The sequence below is a fragment of the Cataglyphis hispanica genome, chromosome 1 (assembly GCF_021464435.1).
Source record: "Cataglyphis hispanica isolate Lineage 1 chromosome 1, ULB_Chis1_1.0, whole genome shotgun sequence".
NCBI lineage: Eukaryota > Metazoa > Arthropoda > Insecta > Hymenoptera > Formicidae > Cataglyphis > Cataglyphis hispanica.
In genome coordinates, this window is record NC_065954.1 from 12,878,001 (window position 1) to 12,897,624 (window position 19,624).

General features: G+C 34.2%; 1 protein-coding gene across 3 annotated transcripts in view; it reads right to left on the reverse strand.

The window, feature by feature from the left end:
* Positions 1-19,624, reverse strand: part of LOC126848404 (latrophilin Cirl-like) — a 398,190-nt gene that overhangs the window by 38,495 nt on the left and 340,071 nt on the right. For all 3 annotated transcript variants that reach the window (XM_050589334.1, XM_050589423.1, XM_050589511.1), the window contains one exon: positions 4,649-4,835. In XM_050589334.1, coding sequence (XP_050445291.1) covers positions 4,649-4,835 — 187 coding nt within the window. The remainder of the gene's footprint in view (positions 1-4,648; positions 4,836-19,624) is intronic.

Sequence of the window (19,624 nt, forward strand, 5' to 3'; positions counted from 1 at the left end):
TTGATATACTTGCTCCATTTTATTTATACCTTAACCAATAGTATAATAATTTCTTTTCTACTCAAAAAACTAACAAATATATTTACATACACATAATAGATATCATAATTAACGCATTATAAGCCGTTTTATTATATTTAACATATTCTAATTGTCAGATATATATCTTCTATTCATATATACTGCACTATTTATGACAGTTGCCAGCTTCAGCAATTATTAGAAACGGCTCACAATGTATTAATGCGGTTATTAAGGTGAGGGTGTTAACAGGATTTTCGGAGACACCAGATAAAACCCAAGCATCTTGCCCCACCAAATATACAAATGAACAAACATGCTTGTAGAAGGAAGAATACCACTCTGTTTCGGACATCTTGCGTTAAAGAAAAAATCGTTAATTAAATAAAATTGTTAATAACCAAACGTAACAATAAAAAAACGAAGCAACGTAAACGGAAATATATTCGACAATGAGTTCAATTTAATTTGGTTCGATTGGATTAGCTTTTCGTCCATAATAATTTAAATGTGATTATTATTGCATCAAGATAAACATTTATTCGGATAATTGCAGAATACGATATTGCAATCAAGAGCAAAATAATTATGGAATTTATTACATCTCATGGAATATAATTTTCTTATTAAACGCGTAATTTAAAAAATATCATTTGTTATATCCCATATAAATTACGAAGAGAGATTCTTTTATTTTATACTTCTCGGATAATGTAATGTATAAATTATGTAACAATTTAACAATTCTTATAAATTATTCAATTATTAACCAACAATTTATAGAATTATTTCGCCAATTAATTTTCGCATTATATATAATAAATATTCCCACACAAAATTATTATTATAAATAAATTTTTCAATACGATGAAATACGTATTCTACAATTATTATTAAAATATTCAATACAAAGAAAGTTGCGAAAAGCAGCAAATCGATGTCGATAGTTTCGAATGTTTGCCAATATGATAAAATACGCTGATTCTCAATTGATTCCGCAAAACAAAAAAACGCTGATGTAGGCAAAAGCGATCGATTGATCATGCAACGACGATTTTAATGACTAAAGGATCGCGCATTAAATGGGATTGCAGCGATAATAATTTATCCCAATATCAATACGTATGGGGAGGGGACAGAATCATTCCGCGAGAAAATTAAAATTTTTCGTAAATGGGGATTTTTCTCTTTACGATGTATATGAACATCGAGAGATATCAATAGCGCTTGAAAAGCGGACGTGAATATTATAAATTTTGCCGTTAACCTGTTATTTCATCATTAATGAGAAAAATATGACCGGTCATAGCGCTCATCCTTCCGTATGTCGATTTGAAAAAAATTACTGTGCCGAGATGAGAAAGAACAAGAGAAAAAAAGAGACAGATTATGTTAGACTCATCACTCGATGAGTGATAAGTCAACAATATTTCGTTAATACTTTTTTTAAATAAATCAAATATTATAGAATATTTTATATGAGATGGTTATTTAATTTCTTTCTGCAAAGTACAATCCAAAAGAGAGATCTCCTAGTCGTTTAAAAATATAAAATATTCTTTCAAAAATTCTTCTTTTATATGCATATATTAATTTTGTTTTATAAATTTTACTAATAAATTTATATATACATATATAATCAAAAGTTTATTGAATTAATTATTAATTAATATAATTCACTGAGATTTGTTATCCCACAAATGATATTATAATAGATATAGTAAATAATCGCTTTCCGCACGAAAACTATATAAATAAATAAATTGTCTTGATATTAATGGATGAAATTAATGGAATTGATAATAAATCTCTTGAGACTTTCATTAATCAAAATTTATTACATTTTGTTTGTTTCATTATTGCAAACAAAACTAAGAAATATGAATAAATATGGAATCTATTAAAAATAGCTATATATCTTTCCTTCTCTCACCCTTTCTCACAAATCATTCAATCGATGCTATTTGCCGACATATCATCTTTAAATAATAAATATTGTATATATATATTGGTCCCCCTCCGTATATCTCTCACATACTATTTTTATTGCACAGCTTTATGCTAAATATAACCGAGTTATTTCTTCTTGGTTAATAAAAATATTATATTGCGTATAATTATGAGACGAATATGAAATAACCATATTTTGCGTGTGCGTAAATGATGCGAATGATAAATAATAGTAATGAGTAAAAAAAACAATAATCTAAAGAATCTGAAAAGTATTTTCTAATACATATAAGGGTGTATTAGACTTTTTAAATAAATCGGCTGCTCCACGGAAAAATTGGCTGTAATAACTGAATTGAATTTTACATAAAATCTGATACGTTTTTGCATCCTGTCACAATATACCATGAAATAATATGAGAGACTTTTAATTATTATCGAAGATGAATGAAAAACATAAGAAATATCTCTTTTATAAATATAAATATGATTGATATATTTTATAAATATGATCAATATAATTTTCCGTGGAACAGTTGCAATTTTTGCGACTAAATGATCAGATCCACGAGATTTAAAAACGGAAGAGTCCGAGAATGAACATTGGCGTAATTAGGTCAATGTATTATATAATCCTTTCTAACTTATTTAACATATCATCTTATCTTAGAGAAGCATAATTGATAAAAATATATTATAAATAGAGAAATATTTTAACAATAATTTATTACATGTATATGTACGCGTGTATACATATATTGTATATTAATACATATTACGAACACACATACATATATATATTAAAAAATTTTATTTATTTTCCTCTCAAACTTTATTTTTTTTCCTCGATCCTAGTTACGCCTTTCAGAATATAATGTTTGTATGGAGGTCGTTAACTCTTAAGATGAAAGTTATGATATCGATTTCAAGAATTAATGAATATGCCTTCACAGACCGAGAAACGCGAGGCGGATTCTCGCGAGGACCGTGATAGCGAAGCTATCGCTAATGCTGCGACTCTTCCTAGCCGATCCGTCGTGAGACGCGCTCTTCAATGGTCCAGCAATTGGCCAGTTCACTCAACCATATGAAGTGGTCCGCCACCGAACTCGTGTCTCTCGGCCGATTATTTTATTTTCTTACTAGTTTTTCTTAATTTATGCTCCATTTTGTTGATTTGAAGAAAAGATAGCGAGATAGGGATGGGAAGGAACGACGCTCATTAGATCCCTTCGCAAGAATAACATTTTAAGAACAAAGAAATGAATTGATCGACGAATTAATATTTAGAGATCAGTCTTGTCCATATGATATAATTGAACATAATGTAATACATAATATTTTAAATTTAGCGCACATTATCATGCGTTGCGAGATTTCTTTCAAGATTGTATATCGCGAAATTATATACGTACGTTCTCATTAATAAAATAAAAAAAATTTCACGATAATGGCATGAGATATCATGCTAAAACTCCGTAAAATTTTTAGTAAATTTGTCTATTAGAAAACAAATTGTGTGATAATCGCCAAAATGACAAATCTCATCTATTATCGATCGCATCAATCGCGACGATCTTTTAATCAAAAATTATATTGTTCATATCTTCTATTTCTTCTTGTGAGGGATCGGTTAGCGTTTCGCAAGCAGAGCTGATTATTATTTTATATTGCAAGTTTATTTATTATGTCCGACTAATATACTTTATATTAGAAAAAGACAATGCGTACATATTTAATTGCAAAACAAAATATATTGCATTAACAAAATACATAATATCTCTTAAAAATATATATATATATATATATATATATATATATATATAATACATTTTAATTATATTACATCAAGATATAATATTTTATTCCTTATACAAATATTACTCTTTTAGTATGACAAAAAATTTAAAAATGTTTGCCGAGCTTATCTTCAGATATTTTTTTTCTTAATTCTTTAAAAAATAATTCATATAAGGCGATATAAAAAGAATTTTAGATAATTATGTGCGCTAATAATTCCCGCAATTGAGAAGAATTTAAAGAATCTATTCATCGCTTCATCGAATATTTATCTTGTTAAAAATTGTATTTGTTCTTGGAAGAATTAATTAATCTTTCACATTTATTTGCTTTTTATTAATCATTTTCCATTATACAATTCCTCTCTATTATAGATCTTACACCGATTATTAGCAAATTTATGCAAAAAATTCTTCCCTCAATGCTTTATATACATATTAAAGTGATTTCCTGATTTTCAAAAAAAGAGAATGTATAATATATATATATATATATATATATATATATATATATATATATACAATAAAAAATTAATTCTAAAGATAAAAAAACATAGATATACATTAAATAATTTATTCTGATACCAATTATTAGATTTCAACCAAAAAAATAATTTGACGTATAAAAGATTGAGTTATTTATAGCTTTTTTTGCATAAAATATTTTTTGAGACTTGTGCGTGTTGTTCATTCGTTCAATAATTTTTCTTTTGCAATTAAACGGATATGTATTTATCTCTTGCTAAATTATCTCGGTCAGCTCTGCCTGCGGCAATTCCCAGAGGAATAGATCAAAGGGATATGTTCAGGGCAAATCGAATGAAGTCACAGTCACAGCAAATATACGGAAATACAAACGTGGCGCGTGCGATACTTACTCGTTGTTCAGCACGCGGAACGATTTGGGCGACATACAGTTGACGCTCCATTCGGTGTTCCCATGCTCGTTGCATATCGTGATGGAGAACCTGCCGTAGTTCGCCCGTATCAGGTGGATGAGTTTCCCCTCGCCACACTCAATTTCCAGCGTTTTGCCCTCGCAGGCGTATGCGGTGTCGTACCTCTCTGTAACACAAAACGCGTTTTATTTTTTTTTTTTGTTTTATCTTTTTTTTTTTTTACTTGCTTTAGTCTTTCGGCTCGAAGTTCGCGGTAATGCGCATGCAACTGCACGTTGCAATTGCAGCTGCAACCTGCAACTCACGGTGGACCGAATGTAGAGATTACGTGCGCGCGGTCGAGCCTGTCGTACACATGACGTCCGTTGTGGCCGGATCCACATCGGCTTCCGTTTCCGGAAAACCTCCGCATGCGCGAGAAGCCTAGAGGATAGTTGCCGTTGTTGCTGATGGGATTACGTTGTTGCGATGTTTAATCTATTCGCACGAGCGCGTTTTTGCGGTTTATAATGTTGGTTTGTGCACAGAGACTCCAATCTCGAAAAAATTTTTGCATTCAGATGATATTTCTGATGAAAGGAATTTAAAATATATATATTTTATTTCTTTCTCTGTCGTTATAAGGAAAATTCTATTTTTGAATTTATATCTAAAATATTGTAAAAAATACTTAAACAATTTTTAATTTTTGGTATTTTTAATATTATCAATCTTATCTTATATATTAATACAATGGAATTGTAAAATTAAAATTGTAAGTATTTTTAATCAATTTAATTGAAAAATTGTTATATACATTCTAAGAAACACGTAACATAACATTTGAGATGCGTATTTATTTTTCAAAACTTTTTATAAGATTTAAAGTTTCAAACGATAAAGTATAATTAATTTTTCGTGATACTCTCTCTTAAAATTAATCTCGTCATCAGAATTAATCCCAGCATATATTATAACAATAATAAGTAATCTTCACATTCATAGAATAAAAAATCCAACTAATTACTTCTAAAACGGCTGATGAGTTCAGTTTATCAAATCATTTGACGGAATGCAATCTTTTAGCCTGAGATGTGAACGTTTGGAGACGCGAGATCCACGAATAAATTCGCTGAATTTACTGATGCCACAGTATTTCCGTGGAAAGTCCTAACCGCGGACTAAACCAGCATTATGGCGCGTCGGTACGGAACTAATGAACTCACGACGAGGCTTTCATGGACAGAGTTATTACACCACTCTCCCTGCCTTCTGCTCGCGCAAGGCTGTTCCCTTGTCGTTGCTCCCTCTCGCTGTCTTCTTCTTCCTTCGTTCTTTCTTTCCTTGGATGGTATCATATTATAGCAGCCATCATATCTCCCCCTAAATAAACTTGGACGCAGTTTTACGATCCTATCTCTCTCTCTCTCTCTCTCTCCTTTTCATTGTCAATGTATTAATCTTTGATTTATTGTATCATTATGGATAAATATATCGACACATTAATTAAATTTTTTTTTTTAAATCTTACATGACATATATTTGATACGTTTTATTTCAAGATTTTGTATTGTTGCTTAATAACGTTTTGAATAATATAAAAAATATGGATTGCAATGTATCCAAAGTCTTCACTCGACGATAAGATAAATTTGATGTAACGTAAGGACAAATATATTTAATAACATAGTATAGGCATTCCATTCCCAAAGTCATTAGTTGGCGCATGTCCAGCCGTCATTATCGATCATTACGTAAAGGATCTTGGAGCAAAAAAATGGTCTCGGGCAAGCGTCGACTTGCAGAAAATCCGAGAACAAAGCGATGGCTGAGTAACGACGCGCGTGTTTCGCGGTAAATTACTGCGTGCGTGGAAACGATGGCGGGGGTCAAGGATGCGGCGGGATTACGTGGAGGGCACACGAGAGGAGCATCTCGATTTAACGTCCCATTCGTTCACTACGTTGGCCGGTACCAACTTGGCGAATGGCGGGCGCTGTTTTGCGGGCTACGCGCCGTTTCGCGTCGCCAAACGAGAGATCGCCCCTAAATTTCCCTTGATTCTATCAGTCCGTAAAAAGCCAGCGAGAGAACTTCAATTCCGCTTTCCTCAATTTTACTTACAATTAGTTCAAAAGCCAATATATTAAGTATTATTTTAATCAATTATTCGTAACTAAATTCGTGTCTTGCAATTATTATGGAATGAAAGCGAGAGATACATTAAAAATGTTGAATGGAAATGTTTGAGAAATAAGAATTAAAATAAATTTAATCTTACCGTATTTATGGAATATATATAAACTATACTATAAGAAGACTGAAGAGCAAAAACATGTATTTAATGTAAAGTTTTATCGCACGAAATAAAATGCATCTCGACAGTAGGATAAAACATCGTTATAAGGCCAATGTATCTTTTTGATAAAAATGGTAGGGAGTTAGGAAAAGAGGAAAGAGAGAGAGAGAGAGAGAGAGAGAGAGAGAGAGAGGCAAGAAGAAAATTTATAACACGAAAGCAATTTCTCCCATCTGCCTCTTTTTGCTCCTCACATCGCGATTAACGCTCGACTCGCGTCGTTATTCTCGCTGCAGTTTGTTCTCCGTTAATTAAGCGCGTTTCGATAACATCCCGGTAAGCGGCAGATAATCGATATACGGCGTCATCGACATGCTCGATTAACCGGGGATGAGATAGAAGTGTGCACCGAGTGCGATGTGTGTTTCGATCAAAACGCTACTGCCATAAACGACTCATATGCTTCATCAGTGAGCGCGTCTGCTGAACACACTCGCACCGTTTGTAAAATAATTCCAGTTGTTACATTTAACAAGCAACAAATTTAAGCACGCATATTGAATTATCCTACAATATTAATTTTTGCACAATAACATTTTTTTGTAATCTTTAATTTCATAATTTTTAATTCCAATAATTTTTTGAAACTCAAAATTCAAATTAAATGTAATTATATTAATTTCTTATTGATTTAAGAAATAAGGTTCTTTTATATATAATTATATCCTCAAAATTTAAATTATATATATACTGATAATTTTTAATCTTCTGTGTACACTTTTCGTATTTGTCTGTTAAAAATTTTTTATAAAAGAAAAACAGATCATGCGCATATATAAATATAATTTCTATAAAAATAACTCTTATGAGAAACTCATAAAACTTTATAGGAGATATCAAACTATCTGTTAGATGATTGTTACCTTCTTTCCATCTCGGAGAAATGCTTTTTAAAATTATGAGAAACATCGCTTTTTTCTGTAAGGATGAACACGTGATGCGAAGCGATGAATCTACATGACGATGTTACGAAGTATCGAAGTAAGTTCGCGACATATTTCAAAAGCATCGTTACGTCACTTCTTGAGATGTATTCGTAGCGACAAAGTCGTTCAAAGTTGGTCAGCTCGGAGGCATCCCTGGGCGAAAGATCTCTTCGGGGTTCGCTGTAAAATTCGGTCCCTTTAAACGCGTTCGGTCCCCAGTGTGTGCGGTTACCGCTCGAATGCCGGGAAGACGTCGTCTCCCTTGAGAGCGGTGAGTTCCGAGGGAACCGCACTGTATATGTATGTAGATGTCCGTGTTTCGAGTCGTTGCGACTAGACCGCGGCGCATGCACTTCGTCAAGTTCGAAGCACCGGAAAGGGGAGAGGATTCTCTCTCTGTCTCTTTCTATAGCGCTGCCCGTTACGTATAAATCTTCGGACTCGCGGCCGCGCTGGAACTCTCCCGAGAGTCCTTTCAGGCTTTATCGCTTCGCCCTCTGGAGCTCTCGATCGCCGCCGCTGACGCTATGCAGGATCTCGAGCTAGCTACTCGTTGAAGTCCTTCGAGCGTGATCGAGGAGTTTGCAATTTCGTCTGGATTATTGACGTATTAATTGATCAAGCGTTATCTTTTCGTTTCCGGGATGCTGGCGTTAACACGAAAGAGTTTTTTTACATTTAAGAGATTACATCATTGGTTATTAAAATAAAAATCTTTGACTTTTAAGCGCTGCAGCGCCTTTAAATTGTGAACTTGGGACGATATATATATATATATATATATATATATATATATATATATATCTTTCGCAAGTTTAAAAATTTGATTAAAATTCGCCTAAATCTATAATACGGGCGAATATAACGAATTTGATGAACTGTGCGCAACTTTGCGTAATTCGCTTCGACGTCGAGTTCGCTATGAAAATTACACCCGGACCAGAACAAACACATTCGGTACTCGTTCGGCTGTTGAACGAGAAAATTATTGCACGACCCCGCATCGTTGTCGAAATGCCTTTTTCGCTGCACCCGCCCGCCGGCGCCGCATCTGCGGCTGACGCGTTATGCGTCATGCGGTTACTATCCGCGGCCAGACTTATTGCACGCGGATTGTTCGCGGGTTGTAAAACGCATCGCCGCGGCATGAAATGGAGCGAATGTAAAGCCCACTCTCGGCATTTAACCAGAAAAAGTTGTTGCAAACTCGAGCAACGGACAATGAAATTATTATGCGCCCTTTTAGTCACATTACGACGATGCATACGTTACCAATGCGAGTGCAACCGACGCGAGTGCATCATGCGGTCGCGGTCAGGAGACACGTACGATACAACTTTATATGTTGTTCGACCAATGTGTATCGTTTTAAGTACATCGTTTACGTCACGAGTATCTCGTTGTACATTTTAATTAATTACAATTGCGCAATATATTAATTTCGGATTTGTTTTGTTTGGTTATGACGTGTCCGTTTGTATAAATAATTATATAAATCAAACAATAATTATTACACTTCTAATATTTTATATCTATTTTTATTATAGATATTCGTGTTCAATAATGTGACGTTAAAAATTTACTATATGAATACAAAAATATAATATAAAAATATTTTACTTTTTTTTTTAATCGGTCCAAAGTAATCTGGTATCATCGTATAGGATACTGGATATTTTATATTTTCAGTTTATCGATTAAAACTTCAGTTATTTGAAAACAAACATTGTTCAATAAAAAAATGTTGCTCTTAATTCATTCCGATTAACACATTTACTTTTAAGAAAAACGTTAATTCTGCAAATAGAGAATTTGATAATTCTATGATGTACCGTATCCTCAAGGCTTTCTTCAACGCGCTTCTAATCCCGAGATCTCAAGAAATCCTTCCTTGCGCGGTTTCCAGTCATCTATCCTCTTAGGAGCTAAGTATAACACCGTGAAATTTCCATTGAAATTACTTACTCGACTTCCCGAGGAGAACAACGGCTGGCTTCGGCAGAAATGAATTTTTCTTATATATCTCACCGCTCGCGCTTCTCTGCTTTAAAACCGCCTTACATTATTAATGCTCCCCTTCCTAATCAAAAATGCATTATATTTTCAATATCATTATTCCATCGTACTCTACTAGCTCCGTCTCATGAACGTCTTTTTTAAACAGCAGTCTGACTCGCGGAAATGATGAAGCTAAAATATATTTCTTTTCAACCGTTGCATGCGAGAGAATATGAAATACGAGACGTAATTCTCTTCAACAACTTGTTAATGCGTTGCTCACACTTTAGACTTGCGATGCAATTAATTATAAGAGTAAAATAAGAGGAACAAGAAAAAATATATTTGTTATCACGACATATATATATAAAACAAAAAATATTCTATAATGTTAATAAAAAAAAATATTTTTGCTTAGAATCTCACAGACTTTCTAATTTCGAAGTAATATTTATTCTTTCTTATATCACATATTCGATACGATCGATACTGACATCTCTCTGATGAATTCGACGCGCCGCGACGCGCGGTCGTCGTGCCGAGTATTCTACCGGCTCGCGGAGGGAAAAGAGAGAAGAGAATTGCAGTTTACCATTAATGACTTCGGGTAATAATATATCGGAGGTCCGCCGCGACTCGTACCTCCCGCTGCCGCGGCGGTCGACTTGAAAGAGCCGACCTAACAGCGGGATGTCGTCAGTCCGATGCGGTCTCAGACCTCGAAACCTTTACTGCCTTACTGCGCGCGCGGCGTGTGTATATACCCGCCGGTTGAAACACTGCGAGGGTATTGTTGTTCACGTTTACATTCCGCCTGCCCCTCCGCTACTATACTCGTCACTCCTTTCCCTTCTCCCGTCACTTCGTCCACCAAGGAGGATAAGTCGAGGAACGCTTTTAGCGGATTCGAAAGGTCAATCGCGGCGAATATACCGAGTCTTCATCGATACATCGATATCTAAATTGATTGTCGGTTCGATGAGATTTGATTTGTACAAGGCTTATCAAATATCTCGCATGCTCTCGCGCTATCACAGATTTTTTTTGACGGAATCAAAAATTACTAATATTTCATATTTCGCGAATATTTTAAATGAATCATTTTTATATATATATATATAATTGTGAATAGTAAAGAGAAGAAATTTCTCTCACAAATATCCTGAATTTATGAAATTTAAATTTTGTATTAAATGGAAATTTTAATCTTATTTTTCTCGTGTAATTTCAAGTAAATTTTAATCTTTTAAAAAGCAGAATTACTCATCAAAAGTGAGAATTAATCAAAATAGTTTATATAAAAATATAAATCCAGTTAAGTTTCTATTAGAGTCGATATATAAATATTTGAAGAATAAGATTCTATCTCTTTCTATTTATATATTTCTAAAAATTAATCCTGAGAAATCTATTGAAAAATTCATTTAATAAAAAGCAAATATGCATTTTATTAAATGGATTTTTCAATAGATTTCTTTCACGTTCTTTCTCTTTCATGTAAAATACATATTTGCAATTTTCTCAAAAAATATTATATGATTAAAGGTAACGAGAAGCAGAAATGTGTATATTGTTTGAATAAATTGTCGCCACTCTTCCAGTTGTAGGAAAACCGCGCAACGTTGAAAATTCCACGGGGAACACATCCAACCCGCCGATGTCGGATAACGCGATGTCGTGTCGTGTCGTATCGCGTCGCGTCCGAGAAAGTACCCGACATTCCGCCAGTCGAGTAATATCGATTCCGTCGAAATTGCCGGCAGCCTGGAGCTTGTAATCGTGGGCGGAGTTAATTGACGCGCGACACGCGAGACGCATCGCCTCCCGTCGAGTTACGATTCAATTTGACGGGGGATGCAATTGCGTCAGGGCGACGATAACCGAAAAGTTTCCCCGTCCCACCTCGTATTTTAACCCCGTTTCCCTCCCCTCCCCCATCCCCTCTTTCGCAGCGCCGACTGCACAAACTGCCGTGGATAACACCTGACGCCCATGCGCGGGGGCTAATGTTCTCTTCTATATCCGCTTCTTATAATTTATTCGACCGTCGTAAATCAGTCAGGGGGTTGGAAGGGGCTAGTGGAAGGGGGGACGCGACCGGGACGTGCAACAGGCCGGCGCATGTAAATGCATCGCTCTATGCACTCGTGCAGCTTGTAAACGTACACGCGAACCGCATCGCGTCGCGCCGCATCGCGTTTATCCCGTCCGTGAATTGATAATGTAATTAGAGCGACGAAAAAGGATTAGCTTGAATTAGAAATCTTGCCGTCTGGGTCTGGGTTGAAAACGAGAGACAACAGGTTAGAGAGAAACGGGAAAGGAGAAGAAGAGGAATGGGCGCGTAACCGAGGCGAGTCTCCACGGAGGACTTTGATTTATACGTCCCAGGAGCGCCCCACGAAATGCAGCAGCCGTTGCTGCTAAAGATGCATGGCCGAGCGGAAGCTCGAGCGAATTTGCGTCTCCATAATATTACTTCCGATCGATGCAAGACATATGATATAAAAATTATAGCAAGAAATATACAATGGATTCCCATTTTTAATAAGTATCACGAGAGATACTTTTGGGATAACAGCCTCTCGGTATCCTTGAGTCAATCACGATATTTAATTAATCGTACATGCTGATAATTTTTAATTATTTGTAGAAAATGATTGCGAATGATTAATCAATCATATTTCGCGACACAAATATATATTGTATATACATATACAAAATTTAAATTTTATTTATCACATTTTTTAAATTTTTTATTTAAAAGACTACATCGTTTTTTAAGAAATTTAGTATAAACTTTTTTTAATAAATATTTCAAAAGATAACTATATATAAAAAAATTTCAAAAATTGCACAAAATGATTGTTTCTTAAAATATGATTATTTTAATCGTTGCACATACTTTTATATACAATTTCGAGAAAAATATCGAATTAAACGAAATTTTTTCATGTCGTATTGTTATTAAACTAATATTTTCTTAACGGAGGATATGCAATAATAATTTGTATTTTTGACGCACAATAACACTGATTTCGCATAATTTCAAGTAATATTTTATCTATTTCTAAATTACATAATTTTTATACAAAAAATATGATATATAAAAATGGAATTTTAATTTAATTTATATCGTTAATTAATACTAATTTGAGTTGAAGTAAATATGAAAATATTTTGTTTGACAAAAGATCAATGTATCTCGTTATTTATACACGTTGATATGTCAAATGCGTTTGTGAGATGTACGCGTTTCACCCGTGGAATCGATCGTCCATTCAAGAGGATGATCCAATGGCCAATAGTTATCGCAAATGCTAGCAAATGCTCCCTTGCATGCCAACAGTCATTTCTCACGCATACTATTTTTCGTCGCCGCGTTTTGCATGTGGAATAGCGTTTCGCTCGCATACTCGACCATTACAGAATCGTGATCAAAAGGGGCCCGATTACCGGTTGCCTGTGTCGGCACAATTTTTCCCACGAGCAAATGAGGTTACTGCGTGCGAGTCCAGCAGCACATTTGCGATATCTTTTTTCACTTGAAAAATTTTTTTTAATCTTAAATTTTTAACCCTAAATATTTAAAATTAATTAAAAATTAAGAAAATAAATTTAGAATCATATATTGTAAGAAATGTTAAAATTATGAAGAAATTAATCACAATATGATAAATTGTAAGAAATCTATATGACATTTTAAACAATACAATATATATATATATACAAGATATGTCACAATTTTATCATAAATGCATATGTAAAAGTATCAAATTTTTTTAAAGAGATGAATCTCTATCTAAATAAAATTTCTAATAATATTTCGCTATTAAGTAAAATCTGCTTAATATCAATTGGGGATGAATATTTTATTATATTCCAAGATTTTATTTTCTTTCTTGAAATTCTGATTTTCAATAAATAAGATAATAATTATGCTGTGATTTTCAAATTTTTATAGAAGAAACATCGACTTTAAAGTTAGAGAAAATATTTATTCTTTTACAGTTCAATGTAGATTTTTCCAGACGTTCTATAAAAATCGACTATTAAAATTCACGTACTTTATTCACATTTGCCGAAGTGTCCGACGAGCGCTGGCGGCAAAAAAAATTACGTACGAGCAAATGAAACGATGTCCCGTGAAACGTCATTTCTATCGCGCGGGTCATCGATCAAGGGACGTCCGCGGACGCCGATAACCGATATCGACGCGGCGTCAGCATCCGCGAGCGACGTTCATCCGCGTCGGATGTGCTTTTCCTCTACTTTTTTCTGTCTCCGGGTCAGGGAATAACGATTTTTTGTAATACCGGAGTAGCGAGCTCGCAATGGTTACATCCTCGATGAAAATGAATATTTCTACAAACTAGAGTATCACATGCAAAATGTTCCTAATTTTTTAAATTGTATTCTCACGAGAAATTTTGCAAGAAGATTGGAAAAAAAATCAATTGTATTTATTTTGAGAAAAAAGTCTCGCGCTCAAATAGTTCAAGCCTAAAGGGAGATAGAGCAATCGTGAGTTTAATCTATTTACTGATAAATCTACTGGGAGGAAGCGCGGAAATAAGAAACTATTGTTGGTAAATCTTATCACGATGACGTCACTTAGGATAGTACCGGGTATTATGAGTCGATTGTTTAGCCTATTTAGTAGTGATTGTGTTTACGAAAGAGAATGACCCATTCATAATATTTTCATTCCGCAGCAAGTACGCGATCTCTGACGGATCCAATTACACCGACAATGTCGGTTGATTCTCACCGGCTGCGTTAGTATCACACGCACAATATATATCATATATATTTACACCGCATATCCGCCATATGATATTCAATGATAGACATAATAATTAATAAGTTCTTTTCTGCATATTGTTTTCGATACGTTAATTACATCCTACATGTGTTGTTCGGCATAAATTCGGCATAAAAAATTTATTATTTTTCAAAAACCCCAAATTTCTTGTACAGGCCAACACTTTATAAAAAAAAACCGTAGACTTTTTGTAAAATAAGAATATTTACAAAGAATATAAGCAAAATATATTTAATTATTATTAAGTATTATGATATATTAGAGTATATCAAAAGAATGAAGAAAAAGATAATAAAATATACAACGAGCAAATATGGCGGCCACACATCGCAGTGCGAGAAATTCTAAATATCTAAATTATAGGATAATTAACGTACGTCGAAGTATATTTTTACGGCAAATAGCGTTCGCAATATAATTCCATCTCGGTTAAAATTAACCACACTGAAATGTCGGTCACCGCCGTCGCCATCCGCCATGCCGCCAATAATTCTCGTGCTAATTACGTAACGCGCCAGACTACAAAAGCGCGGCCTCCGATTACATTATAAATAATGGAATACGCACATAATGCTGTTACACGACGCCAACGTGAATCGGCTCTACCGCCGGCGACGTATGGAAATGACGAGATTAATATGCGCCAGCGCATTTATTAAAGTTCGCTAATTAATGCAGTCGCGAGAAGGCGAGAGGAGGAGGATCTTCGCGCTGGAAACTTTGTTTTGTCAAAAACAGCGTTAAGCGACAATAACCTACCTACGCGCCTAGTCCGTAATATATGTATAAATACTATCTTTTCGATTTTAGTAAATAATTTAGTAAGTAATTTAGGTAATTTGTAAGGTGTGTTAGTTTTTTCTTTCTACACTTTCTTCTTGGAATCAATCTTTTATTTTAAAAAATTAAACTTTATTTCCTTAAATCTCACACATTTTCTAAACCATTTTTCTAAATTATAACAGCTCTCTTAATAAATATACCATATATATCTCTTGAGACGTAGGTACTATAAATGTTACTCTGGAGAATTGGAAAGGAATATACATCAAGTTGCAACAGGATATTTCGTAGACTGAATCATTAATGGTCCCTGTTGTTGCGCTGAATTCACCGGCGCGCATCGTATTCTATCTCTATGCAAGAAAAGGTGTCGGTATGCGGGAAAACAACAACCGGGACCATTAATGATTCCTGCTGTACGAAGCAGGCCGGAAGAAAACAATCCTTCATTGCGACGCTCGCGCCTGCTACACTCGCGGCTCAATTATCATCATTCGAAATCGCCGTACTCGCGTTGGTAATAGACATCTGTCACGGCGGGAACACGCGTTATCGCGCGCCGCCGCCGCCGCCTACGAAAGAGCACCGCGACGGAATAACTGATGACGCGTGCGCGCGCGCGCGCGCGCAATACAGTAACGGGCCGATCAAATATTCACGACGCCGACATCTCTTGATGTATATAATTTTCGCGCGAACTGGCCGCGCGACCGCGTCGCGACGCATCATCCGAATGGACGCGCGCCGCCGCCCGCCCGGGCAAGTCATTCCCGTGCATTCGCCGCCCCCGGTGTGATACCGTGAATATTTCAGCCCGTAAATATTGAAACACGACACTATACTCTCGTGTGCGTGTGTATATGTGTGTGCATGTGCAATCCTCCTATTTCCTCCCTTTGTCTCCTGTCTCTCTCACTCCTTCTCTTTTGCACTTATCTCCGGAATGAGTGGCGTGCCGGGTTGATTCGATAGTTTCCAACGAATCGAGTATCGCAGCGTTTCATGATTCTTTTATTATATGAATCCATGAACAAACCTAAATTCGATACGATTTAATTATCTGTCATTATTAATGCGCTCATCTTTCACCGAGCCACAAATAGATTCACATTAATGAGAGAATCCCTTTTTTAGATAATAGCAACGAGAACAAAACGAGAGTTGAATGCGAGAGAAGATAATATCTTCTGTATGATATAAATTTTTCAAAAATCTCTGAAATATAATCCGAAATAGAGTTCTATCTTTTAAATTATTATTATTATCATTATGTAAAAATTTCTCGGGAGTTTTTATAATTCCTTTTGTTTGAATGCAATACTTGGCATCTACATATATATCTCGTACAAATATCAAACACATTTAAATTCCATATTTTTAATATTTATAAAAAATTTACATATACACATCGTTTTTCGTCAGGTAATTTTTTCACCGTATACCACGTTTCCACATTATTTAAAATACATTAGTGTCTACTAATTATGCAATTTAAAAATCTGTTCATACATTGTATTTACATACTCGATTAAGAAAAATCTTTCGTCCTTATAGAAACATATTAAAGGCAATATTAAACCTCCCGCGTATCAAGTTTCCTGTATGATTGGCGTCCATTATATTATCTTACATGATAAAGTTATGGATCAAAGACTATGGAATAAATATAACACATGTTTCCACGGTATACTTAAAATCGGCCAGCTCGATAGTACATGATGACGAATTAATTAAAGAACGAGCGCATTTTTCCGCCGGCGTTCCCTTAAAATTAAAGTAGTATTAAAATTTGAAAAACAAACAAAACAAAAAAGGTAAACATTTTTGAGGATCCAATATTACAAAGTCTAAAAATAAGAAAATTTAAAGAACATATATGCGATTAATAAAAAGTTGTATAAGAAAATTGATACTAGTTGAATGCATAAAATAAAAGAAATAAAACATAATTTATGTCAACGAAATAAATATTTGAAAATGCAATTTTTTGGTTAATTATAATAGAAAAAGAAAAACATTTAAAAATCATACATTCGTAGTTTTTTCTTTATTCAAGGTAATGTTACTACTGTCGTACGATAGACTTTTGTCATAGGTGTTATGCGAATCGTTTTCGATTCTATTACGCGCCCTATCACGATGACCATTGTTGCCGAAGTAATCGCGAAGCGATACCTCCGATACGTGAATCGTAGAATTGCGTGGGCAGCGAGTCATGCAAAAAGTGCGAAGTAACAAACTGAAAACTCATTCGAATCGAAAACTCAGAGCCGTCCATATCGATTTATTTGTCCGCCATTTTTTACTAGACTCCCTTTAATTTGAAAATAACAATGCGGTTATAAAATAATATCTGTTATAAACAACGAACAAAATGCATAGTTAAACTTAGAAAATGTAAAGTTATCGAGAAGTCTTAGTTTCAAGATTGTATGGTTTATAATTTCATATTTAATTATTGAATTTAAAATTTGGAAAATAATTCTGAAATTTATTTAGTAAATTAAATTTTTAATCCCGAATTTTTAAATTTTTGAGAATATTAAAAATATTTTAAAATTTCCATAAATTTAACAAATTAATTTTAAAAAATTATGATTTAAATTTATATCTTTTCTTTGATTTTCTTTTTTTAAATTATATGTTATTATTACAATACAATCTTAATTTCTTAAAATAACTTGTGTGTAAATTATATCTCTTTAAATTTTCTTATAAAAGTGATATTAAAGAAGCAAAGTTGTTAATTTTTTATTACATTTATGAATTTAAATATATTAATAGAAAACAAAAAATTTCTTGTTTATTAAATTACAATTTTAATTCATTATGGCAACACTTTCTTTGCTATTACACATGCAATCTGTCTCTCTTTAATTCCATTTTACAGTAGTTAACATAGTAGGGACTGTAAATAATTTTTATGCTCCGGGGCATCCGAGGAAATCATAAAAACAACGTTGCTGGCCAGAGGAAGGACTTGGTTAGAAAAGTTTGGATCGCGTTTCTTACATATCCACGTTAGGCTCACGGGTGTCCATTGCGAAGGCACGAAAACGAAACGGGAGAAGAGGTGCAGGTGCTCGGAGAACTGCCCTGTAATTAGGCTAAGGATGCCGAATCTGTTTGTCCGCATCAGGACGGTAGCCCGAGAACCTTAAAGGAAACGTGTCAAACACGCTCCAGGCGTTACTCTTGAAACGGTTCCTAGAAGAATCTAGCAAAATGTCAAAAGGCGCTATAATCTGTCAAATTGATCCTACCTATTTCGAGTCTGTTTCGATGTGAGAATGGCAGCGACAGCTTCTTACCTGAAATAAAAAGATAAACAAATATTAATTGCGGTCCGTGTTAATGAAAGTCATTACTATTTCTACAGCTTATATTTCAATTCCTGTGCGCATTAGGAAAAAACAATTTATCTTAGTATAAATTTTATGAATATAAGTTTAAACGCGCATTTCTTTTATTTATAACTTATCGTTATTACAATTTATAGTTCATGATACCATCTTTCTTTTTTTCTCTTTTATTTACTTCTATTTATGCATGTATCTTTATCCTTATATATATATATATATATATATAAATATTTTATTGCATAATTTTCTTCCGTTATAACATTTATTATCGCTGCATTCTGAAAATATTTCCCGAATATAGTAAAATTCTTTTTCCCTTTTTTTCTTCTCTTCGATCCTTGTCTCTCTTTCTTGCTCTCTCTTTTTCTATTAATTTTTAAGGATCATTCCGAGACATCCGAAGCAACCCTGAGCAGTTACCGCGGTCGTAAAAGAAGCGCGGGTGGCTAACGATTTAATTAATTGCAATTTAGAGTCTGTTTTATCGCGCACTTTAATTTCTATGCGGGATACGCATCTTCTCGCGCAATGGGAGGGTAAAGATGGCTCTATTCCTCAAGAGAGTATCTGAGAACAAGCGCTTTAATACGACCAGAGAGACATTATTTCAGCGCTCTCTTGTGTAATCTTAAAACGGCAACAAACCGCGTGAACAGCAGATTCATAAGTTTGAAGAAGATTAACATCTGGAAGCAAAAGATGGTTTGAAATAAGCGTTTTGCA